The sequence below is a fragment of the Ipomoea triloba genome, chromosome 6, assembly GCF_003576645.1.
Source record: "Ipomoea triloba cultivar NCNSP0323 chromosome 6, ASM357664v1".
Taxonomy (NCBI): domain Eukaryota; kingdom Viridiplantae; phylum Streptophyta; class Magnoliopsida; order Solanales; family Convolvulaceae; genus Ipomoea; species Ipomoea triloba.
Window position 1 is genome coordinate 25,073,703 of NC_044921.1, and position 16,002 is coordinate 25,089,704.

The following is a 16,002-nucleotide window of genomic DNA, read 5'->3' on the forward strand; positions in this document are numbered from 1 at the left end:
AAAGATTAAATAAAATGAGCTATTCTGGTAAAAATATATCACTATACTGTCTCTGCAGTGCTGGACTTACACATGCAAAGATTGATGGCTTCTGTTTCTTCGTTTTCACTCCAAACAGGAAGGATCTCAAGGGAATCCTGGAACGACTTGATGAGTTATCCTTTTTGAATCCAAATTCTTCATCAAGTTTTGATATTGTCTTATTAATATCGTCTTGCAGCTTGTGCACAAGCTCAACTCCTGCTTCCAGCTGGCTTGCAACCTTTTTGTTCTCCTGTTTCATATTCTGAATCTCACCTTGGAACTTTGCTGCTTGATAGGTACCCAGCTCTGGTTCTTCCCCTTCAGCCCCTTCCTTTGACAACATCGTTATCTCATCTTCAATGTTGGAAAGAGATGACAACCTGTTCTGTAAGTCATCTTTGTGAACTGCATTGGTTTCCAGCCATAGCGTTAATTCGCTCAGTATTTCTCTCAGGTGTCTGTATATAGGCCGGACTCCTGAGAGTAGTGACATGGGTTTATTATTCCCTTCTTGCTTGGCCTTTTCTCTGGCATCCTGCAGCTCAGTGTGTAAATCCTCGACTGAAGTTTCATATTTTCGTATCAGCTGGAAAGCGTTGCTAAACCTGTGCCAGAATTGTATGTTCTCTTCCAATAGGTCATCAATATCCGTGCGTATCTTTTCTTCAATTGCTGAAAAACATTGAGGCTCTTCAACACTGAGCACCTCAGGGATGATATCTTCTTCATCATCTTTGGTGCTTGGAGACTTAATCTCTTCTTGAGATGTTGTTTCTTCTCCGGCAGGATAACCTTTACTCTTTTCTTGAGATGCTGTTTCTTTAAGGATTGAATCATGTAATAATTCAGAGAGGGTTAGTCTGTGACGGACATCTGTGGGTTCATCTCTAGTGTCCAAGCTGGCTTTCACTGTACTTTCACTCGACTTTGGAGATTCCAAATGGTTCTCTTGAAGTTTCTTCTGCAGAGATTGAATCTGTGCATCCTTCAAGGCATTAGAATTCTTCAGAACTTTTACCTGAACAACATATTGGAATTGGCTAGCCCTCCGTTTCTTCTCTGCTTCGTTAAGCTTGTTCTTTACGTCCCTGTAATTTCCCAGTGCAGTTATGTACTCATCTAGTAGAAGCTTGTCTCTGTCATCCAAACCATTTAAAAATAACTCTTTCCAATTTGGCTGATCGTCTTCTTTGACAGGTTCATCTTTCTCCACTTGTGTCCTCGAGTGTTGATGAATTCCTGCATGAGTACACTGGGTTAGTGAAATAAAATTTGTGGTTATCATTAAGCTGTGGAGAGCAGAAGTACCTTGTTCTGGATTTCCATCTTTCATCTGCTTCTCTTCAGTTGATTTAACCCCTGAGATGGCCAAAGTGCTCTGAGCAGCCGGTATGGCATCATGTGCTTGAATCTCCTTTGGACTGGTAGATGGAATCACCTCACTATTTCCATCTTTCTTTAGGTTGTCTTCTGCCATTTGAACACCTGAGACAGTGGAATTGCTATTATTTGCTGAAAGGTCTTTATGCACCTGAAGCTGCTCTTGGCCAGAAGCAGCAGTAGTATTTGTCTCTTCGTCTGGCAAAACATTTATCAGTTTCCCAGCGAGGTCATCTAGCCTGCAACTTGCTTCGGCAATGCGAGTTTGGATATGATTGCTGTGGTCGTTGACTTTATGATTTAGATTCAGAACTCTCTGAAGCTCTTTCTCGAGTTCTCTTATCTTCTTATTCATGTTCTCAGAGTCTTGAATCAAACTCTCCTTCTCGTCATCTACTCTATGAAGATGTTCATGAAGCTCATTCGCCTCTGCCTTTAATCTGTTAACATAAGAATTCTGAGACTGCACTGCACTTTCCAAACTTATGATCTTCTCCACGAGTTCATCAACCTTCTCAGCCAGTTCAGACATGTTTACATTTGTGGCACTGGATACCTGCAGTTCTTCTTTAATCTTTTCGCGTAATGACTCCACATCAATCCTCCCTTGTTGAGTACTTCGTACCTGCTGCTCTGATTTCCTCGAGTCCATATTTGGCTCGGGAGGTGCTCTCTCTTCAGAGGGCAGTTTCTGATGCTTATGCTCCTGGCTGGCGGTAAGTGTTTCCACTAGTGTATCAAATTTCGTTGTAAGCTTCTGAACCTTTTTACCTTCAACAGCAACCTCTTCATTTGACTTCTCATGTTGTCCTTGTAACCGTTGCAGTGTCTCTTGGCACGATTTCAGTGCTGTGGATGCCATCAGAGAGCGAGCGTCGTTATCCTCAATAATGGTGCCTATCCCAAACTCATCTTGTAAGCAGTTAACTTTTGCCTGCATCTCATTTATCTGGTTCTCAATATCCCAGTACCTTTTCACCCCACTTTCATATGAACTCGTCACAAACTCTCTCTCAGTTTGCAGCCCCAGAATTTGCTTCTGAAGTTCATCAATCTCCTCGAGTGCCTCCTCTTTGCTCAGCCCTGAGCTTGGAAAGGGCTTAACATCTTCAATGCCATTGAACTTGAGAAGCCCCTTCTTAGACATCATTCGCGATGGTTGCTTATTCTTCCTGGTCATTGAGAGAACTCTCGGGAGAGTTGACTTTGGGGCAGCTGGCAAATCCTTGCAGTAAGCGCTCCATTCCTCAGGAGATCCAGTTATTCCTCCCAGGAAACTTTCGCCATCTTCATCTTCCATCGCTAATTGAACTCTTTCTGGATACACAGTTGCTATGGTGCGATTAGCGTTTTGAAGCTCTCTTGATATGTGATCATATCTCTCTGCTAGAGCTCTGTAATTCCTAAAGGTATCCTCCACAAAGTTCAGAATCTCTGGCCTCTTTCTGTAGTACATTTCTGCCCTCCTCGCGAAAGAGTCTCCATCTTCATCAATGATCTTGAGTATGTACCCTACCTTCTCCTCCATATCTGCAACCATAAACTAAACATCACCAAATCCTGTTTTCTTTTATCCCCAAACAACAATTAGACAAGTATTATTCTCAGATATGCATTCAAGATTCTTTTATCTCTTCCAAGTTTTTCTATGGATATAAATGTGAAAACTTTAGGTGATTTTTACAATAGAGCCATGATGAATTGCTTGATAATCAAAGTAGTTCCTCTAATATTAAAATCCCCATATAACAAAATGGATTGTAAAGACACATAAGGGAACAAGACAAAATGATTAATGAGGGTTTGAAGCATTTACCATGGAGGTTTTGGTCCAGCCATTTAGACTGCTTAGACCTAATGTGGCTAGCCCACCACCATGAATATGCATTTTTTGCTGCTCTCTGCAACATTTCTCTTTTCCTCTTCAACTTTCTGCCAAAGTTGTAATCATCTATCAAGGGCTCGGATGCACACTTGCTTTTCCCCTCTCTGAACTTTTATGGTATTAATTCATTTATAGAAAGCAAATTATAAAAGATTCTTATAAAAACCTAAAATATAAAAAGAATCAAAGATTTGTTGTGATTCTGCATTTCTGTGAAGGCGGAAAACTGGAAAAGAAAGAATAAAAAATTATTTGTTTAGGGAACATGGAGGATGAGGGGTGGATGGATATGTACTTGGTCAAAACAGGGATTTGTTGCATGTATTTAGACATGCACATAAGTAGGATCCTATATTAACTAATTATATGGTTGTCAACATTGGTAAGTAAGAGAAGAAGTTGAGGCTTGCATGTCTTTTTTGATAGCATTATGGATTTCATGACTTATAATCCATTTTCTTTCATATGTCTCATTATCTCTCCCATAGTATATAATAATAAGAGATTTTTATGACGCCGGTCAACATTAGTGATAATAATACTCATAGTATAATCATATATAATATACCATTATACCTTATTATATTGAGTAGTATTAACATCAATGCTAATAGTCGGTTGAATTGGTAAACAAGGTTACAAGTTCAACTCCCTGCGAGAGCAGTTTATTGGCCTTTTTGGTTTATTCTTTGTGGTCCTTTGCTAAATATTGACTAGGGTCATAAGGCAAGATTTATTTCATGCACGCCCTTGGATTAGTGATTGCGGGTTTCTCTATATAGAAAGGCAAAAATTTGTGCGAGACTGTCTCAGATATCTCAATCCGTGAGACGAGTCGGATCTTTGATTAATAAGGTCAAAGATCCGGCTCATTAAACAAAATTTGATTTATTAATTATGATCATTAGTTTTACAAAATCATCATACAAATTATCTTCAAGTTGGTTGGTTTCATTTTCAAGTTGTGAGAACCAGACATCATCCTGTAGTGATACCCAAAAGATTTCAAAGTCAAAGGCAAAAACCTCAGTCCATAACAAACACAGAGGTGAGGTTGTCATCTAAAAGAATACAAGTTGGCAATAACAAATGAAATTCTCTTGCCATTCAAGCTTTATTCGTTCTTACAGCTGTTTTAGGCTCATGATCAAATAAACTTGAAAGTCAAAATCTGAGCCCAACAAACGTATGCATATCTACACTACTTGAGTATTGTGATCAAGAAAAGCGCATTCTCCTTGAAGGGATTGTTTAAGCAGGACACATGCAATCAGGAGCAGGATAAGTGTATATCGATTGGTTTGTTTTGCGTATCTGCAGTTGCCCTTGTCTGTTCCTGTGACCGTGCAGTACTGCTTGGCGGAACTCTGACCACTCCATGCTCTCATTTACGAAGAGTTTGCCCAGAAGTCTCAAGTTTGGTCTAATGGTTTTCAGGTTCTTAAATGCTCGATGCCCCACCTAAGGACATTGTCACAGTTTCACTTAATTGCAGTTCGAGCAAGAGATTATGAAAGCTCAGTAACAAAACTATATTGAATATCTAAAGCATTCCCAGGATATTTATGCAATTAAGACAAGAATATGTAGTCTTACCAATGCATTGTGCATATTGCCGGGAGAAGCAGAAATGAAGATGTCGCTCTGCATGCTCACATGATAATCCACAGCAGCTAATAAAGAAGCTTTTCCTTCAACCCCAGCTAGTTCCTCTGGAGATGCAAGGCTCCTTTTATCCTCCATTAGCGGGAACAAATCACGAAGTGTAGAGATCCTTGCTTCTCCACCATAAACCTGGGAAGATATAGAAAAAAGTAAAGAGAATGCTAAAGCTGCTTTTGACAAAGTGCATCTATATATTTCAGGTGGACGATGAGAATGATGAGGTCAAGAAGACCGAGTAGTAACTAGTAACATTTAAAGGATGATTGAGGAAGAGGCAATAACCTTATAGGAAGCAAGATAAAGACGTGTACTGTTGTTGAAACCCAAGGCAGTCAACAGGAGTCCAATCTCTTCAGGAGTCAATGGGCAACGCCCTTCGTTTCTTAATTCCTCATCAGTGAATTGAGACTTGACCACTCTTCCTTGCCAAAGTACTTGGCGATATTTTGCAAGAGCAAGCTTCTCAGCCTTACCTCCACCGAAATCACAAGCTGAGTGGGCTGCCATATCCTGTTCAAGGACAAACCAACAAATTTGGACACCGTAACAAAAACAAAGTGTAATAAACTCCAATGACTCAGTTATATTGCAAATAGTCAAGTATATGTACAATTGTGCTTATAGGCCAGTAAAGTACACAAAAAAACAGTTTCTTTTATAGTGCTTGTGATAATTTAACAGTTTCTCGAAATTGTCAGCCTTGATCTGCATGTCTGCTACTCATCTCTATAATCTCCAAATGAAATTAATGTAAACCAATTGTTTCCTCGAAATGTTTGTTTTTGAAAAGCGAAAATGAACAGGTACAAATGCAAGTGCATAATTCAAGACCTTTTTCTACCTCCGTTCTTTTTAGTTGAGAAATGAAACCATGTCAGTGAGGTAGAGGAGTCATACTTTATCAAATCGAAGATGCAATACAACATATTTCCCAACTCCTGGTTTGTCATTGCCTCTTTGATACATGGAAGTTGATGTTCCATCCATGCTAGGAGAGCTTCTCAAGCGACTGACAATTAAATCCCCTAATGTCCTGATATGTGGAACATAAACCAGTGCCTGAAAGTTAACTTTGCAACGTAGATGCTGGATGTCTGAAGGCAAGCCATCAAAAGTCAAGCGATGAGAGAACGGAGCTACAGCAACAATCCCATGACTAGAATAGCAAAACAAAAAAAAGATTACAAAAAATGTATAAAAACTATGAAGTTTGCTAATGCACATAAGGTTTAATGAAGAGAAAATGATCCTTTCATTTTGTGGCAATCACATTGTGTATTGATTTTTGGGGATTGATTTTTAGGGGAAAAAAGTGATTTTTGGGGATTGATTTTTTAAAGTGGTTTTTGCACTCATAACTTATAACGAACTTTCCAATACTTTTTTTAGATGGTGAATATGTGATGTGCTTCTGACAGTTGTTCCAACAACTGTTAAGCTAAATATTGGCAAAGACATTTATAAACAAACCTCTGCATTACTGGCAAAACATTTTCCAGATACCAAGTAGCAGAAGCATGGACAGGTGCTGTTTTGATTCTAGTTTCACGTATGCCTGTTGCATAGTACCCCCTGGTGCTCCACGAGAAATCACTTGGAAGCTCTTTAATTATGGAGACATCATCCCTCAATGTTTGGATAAAATGATCAATATCAAATATATCCTCAAATGAACTATACGGAGAAAGAAAAGAAAACAATTACTTGTTATAAAAAAACTTAATATTCGGAAATGGACAGTGAAAGAGTATAGGGATTCCTGACCTTGAGTCTTGCCACACAGCATTTATGTCAAGGTAAGGAATTATGAGGGTTGCATTTAAAATTTTTGCCACAGCTACCGCATCACAAATCTTTGGACATTAGAAGGGGAAAAGTTTTAGTAAATCAATCATGAGGTCCCCAACAGCTCCATATACGAATTCTAGTCTCTAAAGTAACACTCTTTAGAATGTTGTCTAGTGTGTGAATGCATGCATGTATAAATGCCAAACTCAAAGTTGCGTACCCCCATCCTCTGCTGGTTCAAACCCCCATCAAGAAACACCTGTATATATCCCAGAGACTTCTTTGGCAAAGCTATAGAGTTGCATAGGAAGCCAAAGCAAAAGAAATTCAACTAAACAGAGTTAGGTTATTCCCAAGGGTTGCACTGGCAAAGTAAGAACAAGATATGCGATCAATACACTTGGTCATTGCAAATACTCACAAGGGTTATTTTGAGCAGCACAAGGCTTCCTTCCTTGATTAGGCAAAGGAGACCACAGATCAGATTCTTGTTCAGCAGACTACATGGTTGAGTCAGTAAACACATATTCATCAACATTTATGAAAATGTTCATAAATAAATTTCAAGGCATTAAAAAAAAAAACAAAAAGAAACATACTCACACTTGGATGTTGTAGAGCTCCATTTAGTAAATGCAAGTGCATTGGCCTTGGAGCAATCCATTCCTACAGTTGCATGAGCTACATTATCAGATAAAACTCCAGCATAAAAGCCAGCAAAGTAATTACTGTAAAATTTTCAAGAAAAATATTTAGTGTGAACCATTTAACATCTGAAACTACAAACAAATCTATCTCTACATTGTGCACAATAGATAGGAGAATCTAAGCATGAAATGATCTTCCAACATCAATTGGTTGGTTTGCAAACAGGCACAAGAATGATTAACTAAAACTCAACTCAACTAAACCTCTATACTAATCAGTCTAATCTAGTACAGGTCAAGTCAAGTCACAAATGATTTAGCAACATCTAGAGCCAACATTTTATGCTTTAATACATACAAACTCATCCATACAATCCTGAAAGGCTTGCACAGGAAACCAATGTAAGCTATGAGTCTCAAAAGGAGAAACTAAATCAATCCAATCTCACAGGTTCTCAACTTATTTTTCTTCTAAGTCATGAAGAGAACATAATCACTTGAAAAACTATTCCCCAGCCAATGAAAGTACCTTACATTACTTACTGAATTGAAATGATAATTTGTGGTAAGGGTAAAAAAATGGACACTTTATCAAGAAACCAAAACCTGAACTATCAGATAGTGGCCTTCTCAAGGCAACTAGTGATCCATAGCAAGTTACTATCTTACATTCACTAGAACAGAAGGAAAAAAACTACCAAAAAAATGATTTTTCAAACTTACACATTAAAAAAAAAAAAAAAAAAAAAAAAACTGATTTTTGCTATCATTTCCAGACAATAATTTTATACTAATACAGGATAAACTGCATAATGCAAAAACTACTCACAGACGACCACTAAAAATAACTGCTAGATTAAAACTACCAAAATAATTGATTTTTGCTATCATTTCCAGACAATAATTTTATACTAATGCAGGATAAATTGCATAATGCAAAACTACTGAAAGGATTTTTTTTTTTTTCTTGGGAACCTAATATCCCGATGCGTTGCAGATGATACTCCAAATTTTCTCTCTTAGCTTCTCTCACTGCCAACTCAGCGTGTCCTGTTCCAAAAACTCCACATGATGCGCTGATATAGATGCTCTAAAAGAAGTAAATATGAACATAGATTCTTTGAATATGTACTTTGGACAGTGTCGGTTATTTATTGCGTACGGGAATACCGCATGCGCTAATGAATCTTTTGAATCATCCAACGGGTGGGTATTATAATTTCTAAAATGGGCTTACTTTTACCACATGCTGCATTAAAGTTGTAGTCAACAACAGTTACGATTTTTGCCCACAAAATTAAAAAATTCCTCCACACATGTTACTACATGAGAGTAGATAGATAAATTACAATGACGTAACAATTCATTATATGAGAGGACGTATATGATATTAACAAAAAATTTATTATATTAGATGAAACTCTCCCATTACAGTTATCTGAGCTCATCTTGTATCATTATTTATAATCTACTATTCAAGAACTAACTGAATTGTCTGTACAAATCATATATAATTTCATTTTTAGTGAACCAATATGTTAATATTGAAGGATCAATAACCTTAATTTGACTCCACTTGACCCAATTCAACCTAACGATTTAATCTCAATAGTTTAGAGATATCGTAAGGGCACTTAAAAGCTTAGTATGTCACAAAGTATTTTTTTTGGATGAACAGGAAGGACACAACCCCAGAAAAAAGACAAAAGTTAGTCGCCTCAAAACCTCGTCAGCCCCACTTGATCGCAACAAATGCACTCAACTAGGCCAATAACAAACATTGTTAATTGCTTGACCACGAGTTAGGAATGTGCCTATACATACTACCAACAACAAGCTTAACAAAATACGTAGTAATAATCAATGCTTACACCGTGAATCAAGATTAACATGATACGGTAGCTAAACATATGTTATAAGTTCATTTTTAATATACTACATATTTATTTTTAATGTTCTATATGTTCGTATTGACTCATAATATACTAAAATAAACATATACACAAATATATATATATATATATATATATATATATATATATATATATATATATATAAAATAATAAACTTGTTAAAGATATATATGTAATATATTAAAATTGAACTTATATCAACACTTATCAGTGAACAATATAATTGACTAATAATAGGTTGGACCAACATAATTAAAACGAATAAAGATTATAATTTTTTAATGAAATGATGAAATTCGTTAGCGTGAGAGAGACATATATATAAATAAATAGTGTGTATAACTGTATATATATAGAGAGAGACAGAAAGAGAAAGAAACAATAACATCAATGTTCTTTACATTGGTTCGTCACACGTTATCCGAATATTTGTCACCCCCATTCAACCTACTTAAAAGAATCATGACCATTGGATGGACACATGTATTCACACTCGTAAATTAAACATAAAAAAAAAAAAAAAAAAAAAAAAAAAAACTGATTTTTGCTATCATTTCCAGACAATAATTTTATACTAATACAGGATAAACTGCATAATGCAAAACTACTCACAGACGACCACTAAAAATAACTGCTAGATTAAAACTACCAAAATAATTGATTTTTGCTATCATTTCCAGACAATAATTTTATACTAATGCAGGATAAATTGCATAATGCAAAACTACTGAAAGACGACCAATAAAATAACGGTTATATATGAGTAAGCTTTGAGAGAGAGAGAGATTGAGCATACGGAAAATAGAGAAAGGTAAGAGCGGCCTAGCGGAGAGAAGAGGCTGGGGAAGAAATTAGGTAAGAGTATGAGCAAAATCGCTCCAAATTGCAATGGATGTGGAAACACCGATCTCCCTCGGCTCTGTTTAGACTGCCGGAAACTGCTGCCACCCGACATTCGTCAACCGCCGCTGTGGTGTCCTCTTACCAATATTCCGATTCTTCGATGAATCTCGCAAGAATTTTACCAACTTCAAATGTAGAAGCTCTTTATCTTTTCTTCTTTCACTATGGAATCTGGAACTGAAGAACAGTATTGTGTGTTCGATCGACGAAAATAGAAAGAACATTTCATTTTTGTTTTATTTTATTTTATTTCAGGACTTCAATTTCTTACTTTAGTAGTTGGGCTTAGGCTAATTGATAAGAAGCCCATTGAAGAAGGGCCGTCCATATGGACTTTATGGGCTCAACGTTGATATTTTGCCATGGGATCGGCCCGATTATGCCTCGTTCAGTATCTAGAAAACGGCGTGAAAAATTTGACGACAGGTAATCAATGTTTAAACTTCTTATACGTAGTTTTTAGGTTATTGTAAATATGTGAGATTTATAATTCATATCTTAATTCATAATTGCGAGTTTTCTCGTAAGAGAAAATTTAGAAACTGAGTTGAACCAATTTATAGTATCTTGATTTGTTGGATACAACTATCTATCACGGATACGATTAATTTAATAGTAGCCATTTGGAAGTTGATCGATATATTAAAAATCGGACTGGAACAAACTGACCCCAGAGATGCGAATCGAGAGTGACGTGGAACAACGGTGGATGGACCTGGGTGGCCCAGGCCGAGTCCATGCTTGGGCCTCGGCCAAGGCTACAGCCCAACGCCACGAATGGAATGCCGAGGGGGTGCTCGGCTAGGACAATCATTATTGTGTTGATCATACTATCAAATAATGTACATTCAACATAAAAATAATGTACGTTTAATATAAGAATAATGTACATTATATTCAAGGGATATACATTATTTGCATACTGAATGTATATTATATTTTATAATGTACATTCAGTACACAAATAATGTACATTTAGTATATTAAAAGTGTACTTTCTTTTATGGTCCACACAGTACTTTGTGGACCATGGTCCACACAATAATTTGCCGGGCTAAGGGTGCCGGGGGTGCTAGACCGGACGACATCCAAGTTTGTTGCAACCACCCCGACCTTTTAATATACACACACCCCACAATAGTTGCACCTAATACAAGCCTAGTATAAAATCAGAGAGTGAAACATAATATAGTTTCTCATTATATTACAAGTCCGAGTATACAGTTAGCAAACGACATGCCTTCCACAACACATGGAATACGACGAACATTCGATTCAAGATCAAAACGACAAGAAACCAAACATAAACACAAAGCTTACGTACGTAGCACAAGGCCATCATCCATGTTATGCATATATGTATATTCACCAGCTAGTTAATGGGTAGCCTGGCCAACGCAAATGAAGAATGAGCAACACATCTTATAACAAAACCATCCACACAATACAATATAGTATAGTAATAAGGCAATTCAAGCATACCCTAATTTCAGCGATGTATCGGAGCAATCGTCTTCGGGAGGCGGACCGCTATTGCAACTACACACATTGGTGGTTATGGACTCCGATGACTGCCCTTCTTCTGGTATCAAGCCGGCTGCCTCCACGTCAGCAATAACCGGGAATTTTTCGCCGTTAACCCGGGCCATCTGTGCATATATATATATATAGTTCAGTTACATGATTATCATTTATCAATCAAGCTGGGAGATATATATATATATATATTTTTTGTTACACCAGGAAGTGTCCTGAGCAGATCCTAACTGTAGGAGTCACTTTTAACCCCGTATCACTTGGCCGGCCCAATTAAGGGCAAAGTGTTGGCCAGATTGTATTTTTCATACGAAAAGGGGGTTTGAACTCTCGACCTCTTTTAAAGGACGAGAGTGCACAACCATTAACGTCAATCAAGCTGGTTATTCAGATGAAGATATATGATACAGAATTAAACAATTAGTGTTACTTTCTCTTTCAGTTGTTTATTCTCCTTCATCAGCTCTGCACCCTGCAGATATGGCAAGAAATTAAACAAGGAAAATCATTGTCAATATAGTGTAAGTTACTAAATTTAGCAAAATATATAATGTCTTGTCAAACTTTTTATATTCATTTGTTGCCAATAATTGACCCCATCTTTGTTAGGCATATATGCTTAAACATATGCACCCAATGCATTAGACAAGGCCATGAATGGGGAACCTTTAGCATATGACTACCTATGAAGGATAAAGCTAGGCGGGACCAAAATCTTTCACAAAAATCCTCAACCATCTGCAATATAATAAATTAAAGCTCTTTTTTATTTATTGGTTAAGGTGAATTGCTAACCTTATCTCCGCTACTTATTAATTAAATATGAATCATATATTGTCACATCCAATGGTGAAAGATTTTAATTAAAAATGACAGTCCGACTTGGTTGCTTGATCCACCAAGAAATAACTCAATCTTCAAATTCTCCTATTACCTAGTGTATATATATAATATAAATAGAAGTTTCTTACATTGAACTCGACTTTTATCATATATTGTACCATTAGTCTATAGATTTTAATTTCCTACAAACAATTGTACTCCTACTCGGACTAGTTTCTAAACTCTTGCAATTAATAATATTAGGGCCGGGGATTAATAACAATATACTATTACTTCCCCTTCTAAACACTTTATATGCATAATATTCACGTACTAAAACTAATACCCTAAGATAGATTCACGAAACCCATCATCAATACTAATTAAGAGTTATGGTGCATATAACAAACCTTCCTTTGAAGAGTAGCAATCTCGGTCACAACTCGTTCACCCTAAAACAAATAAGTTGTAGCTAATTGAGGTAGCTGCATATATTCCAACAACTTAATATTTATTTCCAAACTCATTCAATTCCAAAGAAAACAATTAAGCAAATAGATCAGACCTTAGTCTCCAGCACACGTGTTAGTCCATTTTCAAGCCTTTTTTCCAACTTTTGTAGTTCCTCTAAGCTTAATCCTTGAAGCTCCTCACCCTTCATCTGTCTGTTAGTTTGTAATAATAATTTTAATAAACTTTAATGCTCCCAAATTAGATAATCCTTGCATTTTGGTATATAATGTATTATATATGGAAATAAATTATGTTTAGGAACAATAAACTGGGCATAAAATTAAAGTATATTATGTAATTTATACCTAAGCTCACGAGTCTTGTCAGCAACCTCCTTGCTTAATCTCACATGAAGGCTATTCTCTAGCTAAATTGAGCAAAACATATTTTAGGAAATTCAAATAATAAAACATACATTATATGTAATAGAAATCTAAGATATCATAAAATGGATCTGAAAACAGTAGAATTGAAGTAAACACAACTAAAGTGGTAAAACAAATTTTCTCTAAATAGAATAAACTTAGCTTGCAGGATATGTGTGATACCTGAAGTTCAAGAGAAGGTTGGGTTGCTTGGTCGAGATTGCTTGAATGTAGTTTGTACTTTCCAAGAATATCTTTCATGCTATAGAAAAAATATATATTTTTATTATTTCATTATTCACAAAATAAATTAGGTGTAACTAGTGATCTACTGTTGTTGTACGAAAGAAATTATGTTATAGCGAATATAATATTCTTTTAGTTGCAAATTAAATTGATACCTCCATTTTATTTTATAATTTACCGTTTCAAGAAAGCATATCAGATCACAACTATATTTACTTCTGTAAACCTCCTTTTCTATGATTGATATGACATACAAGAAGTGATATATGTATGTCATATATATATATATATATATATAGCTTTATACTTGAGTATACTATATATATATAGCAAGGAAAAGGAATAAATATAATGATGATGAAGAAGAAATTAATTAAAGTTGAGAAATATGTGATTACTTAGAGCTGGCGAACTCGAAAAGCTTGCCGGTGGCGGAGAAGACGATGAGAGCGACGTCGGCGTCGCACAGCACCGCCAGCTCCTCCGCCTTCTTGAAAAGCCCTCTTCTCCTCTTCGAGAAAGTCACTTGCCGCGCCGTTATGTTATCGATCTTCTTTATCTTTATCTTCTCCCTCGCCATATTCTAATCTGCACAACAAACAAACCTAAGATTTACACAAAACAAAAAATCTTAATTATTTCGCAACTCTCCGGTCAACTTCGGAACACGCGCCTTAAACCTTAACTACAAAAACAACGTAGATCCGACCGGAGCTTAAATCAGACAAATTTTAGACAAGATTACAAGAATAATGCAGTAGTGTCTGTTGAAAGCTAGATGAAACCCTAGCCAGAAGAACAGAAAAAAAAAAAATTAAAAAAAAATAAAAATTCACACACTCCATGCCTAGAACAGATCGGAGTTTTCAATCAATCCGACCAATAGTTGTAACCAAACGTGCGAACCTGGGAGTGAATAGTTCGCTGTTTTCTTGTGTTTGGATAACTGGCCTGTGGCCTTCTCGGGAGTGATGGGATGCCTTCACCTTCTGGGGATGGAAATGATAGTTTTATTTTTCCCTCTTTTGGGAAACTCACTGCTCTTTATCCCTCAAAGTAGAAAGAGAGAGAAAGTGGACAGTGAGAGCCACTGTGAGGGAAATATAATATATATTTTTTCAAATTTTTTATTACCACTAGTGTACTAGTCAAGACTCAAGAAAAGGAAAGTCTTCGTTACTTTATATAGCAAAAATATGAAAACCTCCACCTTATCTGGATATACATACATACAGTCATATACCATATTTTCCCAATACTGAGGAATTTGCTTAATAATAATATACATGGAGAAATAAATATATAGCTTGAAAACAGATGAAACATATATAATTCTCGTATAAAAAAAATTACCAGTTTAATCTTGAGCTCGTGGTTTATCTATATATTATGATTTATGATTAGTTAGTTGTACTTACTATATCTTATCTCTAAGTATTACTAGCAATTTATTATGAATTTGACAGAACAATCAATGAACAACCAAAGACATCAAATATGAAGATAGAGGGCAGGTTTCTGGATAAGATATGTACTGTATGCTTTTATGTTGTATAATGGGGGAGCAATAATTAACCTAAGTATTAGCACGTACAAAAGAGTAGCATTTATTGTTGTGTTTTTGTTTTTTGGTTTTTGGGTATAGCCCAGAGTTTTAAACAATGTAGAATGTATTTATCTGACGGTTGGAAAGAAGTGCAAAGTGCATATATACATGCATTAATTCACTCCTTAGCGGGAGTAGTGGATATCAGTTTGTGTAGTAATGTTCAAATTCAACTCCTCTGCAAACTGTTTAATTTATGAATCATTTTATAGTTATTTATCGGTTAAAGTTATAAAACGGGTTTCATTTGGTGTACACTTTTATATAAAGATTGCAATTTTTAAATTTTTTTCTTTTTGTAAATGAAAATTTGTGTAGTAATGGTGGGAGATCAGAGTGGAATTTTGTTTGCCATATTATGTGGACAACAACATGGCCGTACAGATAGGGCGGCCAAAGCTGTTGGCTGTTATGACTGTGACGTATCACGTATATATACTACATGCTTTATGCTTATCACATTTCACAAATACAATTATAAATTAGATATTTTTCAAAGAATTTATGATCCTATGATTTGTCTATTTTCGTTATCTACACGTTATAAATACATATATTGACTGCCTTGTTGGACGTCATAGTTCAAAAGTGCTTCTCTTACCGACAAAAGCTTTGGAATTTAGTGGTATAGCATCAAGATTTGTCTTGATTTACCTAGGGAAAATAATCAATGTTCAATAGTAACAGTCTGACCCAAGTAACCCGCTTG

The 16,002-nt window shown here is 36.0% G+C and overlaps 3 protein-coding genes and 1 long non-coding RNA gene across 4 annotated transcripts; 1 reads left to right on the top strand and 3 right to left on the bottom strand.

Moving 5' to 3' along the window:
- Nucleotides 1-19: 19 nt before the first annotated feature.
- Nucleotides 20-2,056, bottom strand: LOC116023725 (kinase-interacting protein 1-like). The gene has a single exon (XM_031264733.1). The coding sequence runs from the start codon at nt 2,054-2,056 to the stop codon at nt 20-22; it is 2,037 nt and encodes a 678-aa protein (XP_031120593.1).
- A 112-nt stretch (nt 2,057-2,168) lies between these two features.
- On the top strand, nt 2,169-2,827 carry LOC116022473. Its single transcript, XR_004099216.1, has 2 exons — nt 2,169-2,319; nt 2,422-2,827. It is a non-coding gene; the product is annotated as an uncharacterized LOC116022473 (long non-coding RNA).
- A 1,538-nt stretch (nt 2,828-4,365) lies between these two features.
- Nucleotides 4,366-10,425, bottom strand: LOC116022472 (O-fucosyltransferase 31-like). The gene is made up of 10 exons (XM_031263196.1): nt 10,099-10,425; nt 7,346-7,408; nt 7,164-7,242; nt 6,963-7,033; nt 6,719-6,807; nt 6,425-6,628; nt 5,852-6,110; nt 5,237-5,464; nt 4,886-5,083; nt 4,366-4,750 (listed from the first exon to the last, which is right to left on the bottom strand). Exons 1-10 carry the CDS (start codon nt 10,255-10,257, stop codon nt 4,541-4,543), a joined length of 1,560 nt encoding a protein of 519 aa, XP_031119056.1. The 5' UTR covers nt 10,258-10,425; the 3' UTR covers nt 4,366-4,540.
- A 954-nt stretch (nt 10,426-11,379) lies between these two features.
- Nucleotides 11,380-14,785, bottom strand: LOC116023225 (MADS-box protein AGL24-like). The gene is made up of 9 exons (XM_031264210.1): nt 14,594-14,785; nt 14,086-14,275; nt 13,625-13,703; nt 13,382-13,443; nt 13,129-13,228; nt 12,974-13,015; nt 12,172-12,213; nt 11,688-11,854; nt 11,380-11,593 (listed from the first exon to the last, which is right to left on the bottom strand). The coding sequence occupies exons 2-9, from the start codon at nt 14,265-14,267 to the stop codon at nt 11,578-11,580; spliced, it is 690 nt and encodes a 229-aa protein (XP_031120070.1). The 5' UTR covers nt 14,268-14,275; nt 14,594-14,785; the 3' UTR covers nt 11,380-11,577.
- Between the last annotated feature and the right edge of the window lie 1,217 nt (nt 14,786-16,002).

Bases quoted from the DNA above. Each gene is read 5' to 3' on its own strand.
- LOC116023725 (XM_031264733.1), bottom strand. From the start codon at position 2,056: ATGGACTCGAGGAAATCAGAGCAGCAGGTACGAAGTACTCAACAAGGG.
- LOC116022472 (XM_031263196.1), bottom strand. From the start codon at position 10,257: ATGTCGGGTGGCAGCAGTTTCCGGCAGTCTAAACAGAGCCGAGGGAGA. The intron at 5,084-5,236 runs GTTATTGCCTCT...ATATCTTCCCAG, and splicing joins TTTATCTTGCTTCCTATAAG to GTTTATGGTGGAGAAGCAAG. The intron at 4,751-4,885 runs GTAAGACTACAT...CAATGTCCTTAG, and splicing joins GCAATATGCACAATGCATTG to GTGGGGCATCGAGCATTTAA.
- LOC116023225 (XM_031264210.1), bottom strand. From the start codon at position 14,267: ATGGCGAGGGAGAAGATAAAGATAAAGAAGATCGATAACATAACGGCG. The intron at 13,704-14,085 runs GTAATCACATAT...TTTTTTCTATAG, and splicing joins TTCGAGTTCGCCAGCTCTAA to CATGAAAGATATTCTTGGAA. The intron at 13,016-13,128 runs GTCTGATCTATT...TATTTGTTTTAG, and splicing joins CACGTGTGCTGGAGACTAAG to GGTGAACGAGTTGTGACCGA.